The sequence below is a fragment of the Pholcus phalangioides genome, unplaced genomic scaffold, assembly GCF_987345545.1.
Source record: "Pholcus phalangioides strain wild (caught in Gottingen) unplaced genomic scaffold, Ppha-v1.0 ptg000031l_1, whole genome shotgun sequence".
Taxonomy (NCBI): Eukaryota; Metazoa; Arthropoda; class Arachnida; order Araneae; family Pholcidae; genus Pholcus; species Pholcus phalangioides.
The window spans coordinates 7514003-7517168 of record NW_028301621.1 but is presented as its reverse complement, the minus strand read 5'-3'; the positions used below and the strand labels follow the sequence as shown (position 1 = coordinate 7517168).

The window sequence follows — 3166 nt, the reverse complement described above, 5'->3', positions numbered from 1 at the left end:
GGCAAGATATACTGGGGGGGGGGGGGGGCACCCAAGTTTCCTCCGCAATTCTACGACCGCAAGTCTAATGTACGGATCTCTAAGGGTATGGAAGCTGCCTTATATTTTATGGGGGAGGGGTTTAAATGGTTCCGCAAGTTCTTTAGGAATACCCAAACTTTCTTCACACTTTTAGAAATACTGTATGCTGGAATAGGCTTCTTATAGGAGCATAATAGCCTCTTATACAATGCTAGGTACACTCAATGCATGCCTCTCACGTATATCAGCGGTTACGCAAGAATTCTATGCATTTCCGGTGGGGAAGGGAATACTTGAGAGATTAAGAACGAAGATTTGAGCGTGGGACATTCCAAGTGGCCATAGGAGCAAATCAAGGGGCCCTGGCACAAAGAGGTTAAGAAACTATAGCATTTGGAACACAGAGGTTCTCAAACTTGATCCATCGCTTCTTTGTACAGAATTTTTTTTTCTTATCACCACTCCGCAATTTGAACCAACAACCCGTATTATCCTATGTCGTACCGGAAACTTTTGCCGCCCCCTCCAGACACTGCCATCGCTCTATAATGGGCGATATTGCCCACTTTGGGAAATACTGATCTGGATGATGAACGCTATGAATGGTCCAAAGTGTGTACTTGAAAAAGAGGAAGGATCCTATATGTCAAAGACCGACAGAGGGAACTCTTCTTGTGTGCACACGATGTCCATGACAGACATCTAAAAATGTCCCAAATACCGTATTTCTTACAATTATATTATAACAGACGTATGAATAATTCCAGGTACCACAATACAATGTCCGACGAAGCGACGGAGCTCTGCCGCCAGGTATTGAAGGACATCATGTCTAAGATTACTTCCCGACGACGGCAGCACACGAAAATGATCGACAGGATGAAACTCGTCATGAACCTTTCATTCAGGAGGAAACTGATCGTACTGAGTATGAGGCACCGATTCATCAGGTTTGTCTCGAAAAACAATCATTTCCCAACACGCACACATTAAAATCTGTTAATATAATAATGATTAAAATGACCTTCTTTTTTGGCAGTTCCCACATGGAAAACCACGAACAAGAGTTGTGCTTCAATAAGCTTTCCGAAGACCTAGACAACTTAGCAGAACTCACAGCGAAGCACATTCAAAAGGCAGTTAGTGAAAGTATAGAAAATTCGAGGAAACAGCGCAAAGCCGCGGCCGTAAGGGACGTTTGGCATACTCTCAACAGGAGGCTCAAGCGATATTCTAGGAACATCCTATGAATCTGGGAAATAAAAGCTAATTAAAAAAAATACACAAATATATCTAATGACACATTTGTTGGGTATTTCATTTTTCTCTTTTATGTGGTCAACGGAAACATAACCACCCGTTTCTTCAACCATCAATTAACATTATGAACACACAAACTTCTTGATACATAAAGCGATGCAAATATCATTCCTTCAATCTTGCTACCTGGGGTGGGGACACTCATGATGCTGCATACACGACCTTGGGAAACCTCAGGAACAATAGTATTCTGAAGACAGATACTGAAGTTTTCCTCTTCCAGAGCTATTTTCGGACTGCCTTTTTCATCATACAATGTGGTACGACATACAATGTGGGGGGGGGGGGGGTGACTTAGGACTTAGTAATAGCATCTGTCTTTTTTGGGTTCTCGTTTTCTGTTAATTTCGATAGTGATTGGTCAAAGTGTGTAAATATCCGACAGTCATATAAATGCACACTGATGAAAGAAAAAAAAAAAAGTTTCTCTGTGCAATTTTTTCCTAGGAGGAAAAATAATTCCGGAAACCTGAGAACAAAACAGGCAAACTCGCGTGCACGAAACTTACATAAATTAATATTTCGACACAACAAACCATTGAAAACCATTTTGGAGCAGCAAAATTCAGGATTCGGAGCAGTTTTGGAGCAGCAAATTGAAGATTCTGAGCAGTTTTGGAGCAGCAAAATATAGGATTCGGAGCAGATATTTATAAATTGGAGCAGCAAAATTAACAATATATTCTATTTTCGTTAACCCTCACCCCTTTCCAAAACAAAACAACTGAACTGTCTTTTGTCATCAAACATCTTTTCATCAGCTTGTTTTTTGTTTTTGATGTTTCAGGCTTTTGACACCTTGTCTGAAAGAGCGGCTGTCATAAAATTTTTCGCACCAGTCTATTTAAGATGATTTTTGCTTACTGAGGGCATTATTTGCTGTCTGGAACAGCTGCCCTTCAAATGGGCTAAAAATTTTCTATAGGCTTTATATAGATATTATAAATTTTCTATATCAAGTTTTCAATTTTTTTATACTCAGAAAAAAATTGTTGCAAAATGGGAGAGAATTTTGGAAGAATCAACACGGTGGTTGGCGATTCAGCACTCATGGGGCTCACGTTGAACCTTAATTTTTTTAACATTTTATACCTTACCGACAGAGAATGCGAAGCACCCTGTGAAAGTGTGGGGGCCTCCCCTGCTTTGAATAATGAACAGTGAGTGTCTTTTCAGTAGCTAACCAATCTAGTGCCTATATAATAGGGCTAACGTATCCAAGTTTCGGAAAATGATTTCTGTGATAGTGATCGAAGCACGTGAACGAGTTGATCACGCTGCATTCTTTATTGAGTATTCCGCACATGGACGTATTGCGTTTTCTCGGGTATTGCCATGTACTTGTGTTGCATTGCGTATTGCGTTTTCTCGGGTATTGCGCTGTATTCGTGTTTATGCATATTGCATTTTCTCGGGTATTTCGCTGTATTCGTGTTCATGCATATTGCGTATTGTGGGCCATTCATATGTTGTGCTGTATTGCGTATTGCTCTACATTGCGTATTGTGTATTGCTTTACATTGCGTATTGTGTATTGTTCTGTATTATGCATTGAAGGGCATTGCGGTGTATCGGGCAGTGCATTTGTCATGTACTTCGAATTTTGTGGCACTCAGTATATATATACACATACATATAAAGGCCGATGGCCCTTAATACAATTAATAAAATGTAATCTAATCTATAGGTGATACAATAACAAAGAATTACATATTTACATCTATAAATACAAAAATATTGGGAAAATTAAAAACACATAACAACCCACAAGATGAAGGGGAAAACAGCACAAAAATGATTGCACAATACACTTCATTCATAAATT

At 39.5% G+C, this 3166-nt stretch overlaps 1 protein-coding gene across 1 annotated transcript; it reads left to right on the top strand.

Annotated features, from left to right (window-relative positions):
* The first annotated feature begins 793 nt into the window (after positions 1–793).
* Positions 794–1360, top strand: LOC149067065 (uncharacterized). Its single transcript, XM_089252969.1, has 2 exons — positions 794–971; positions 1061–1360. Exons 1-2 carry the CDS (start codon positions 802–804, stop codon positions 1269–1271), a joined length of 381 nt encoding a protein of 126 aa, XP_089109095.1. The 5' UTR covers positions 794–801; the 3' UTR covers positions 1272–1360.
* The last annotated feature ends 1806 nt before the right edge of the window (positions 1361–3166 follow it).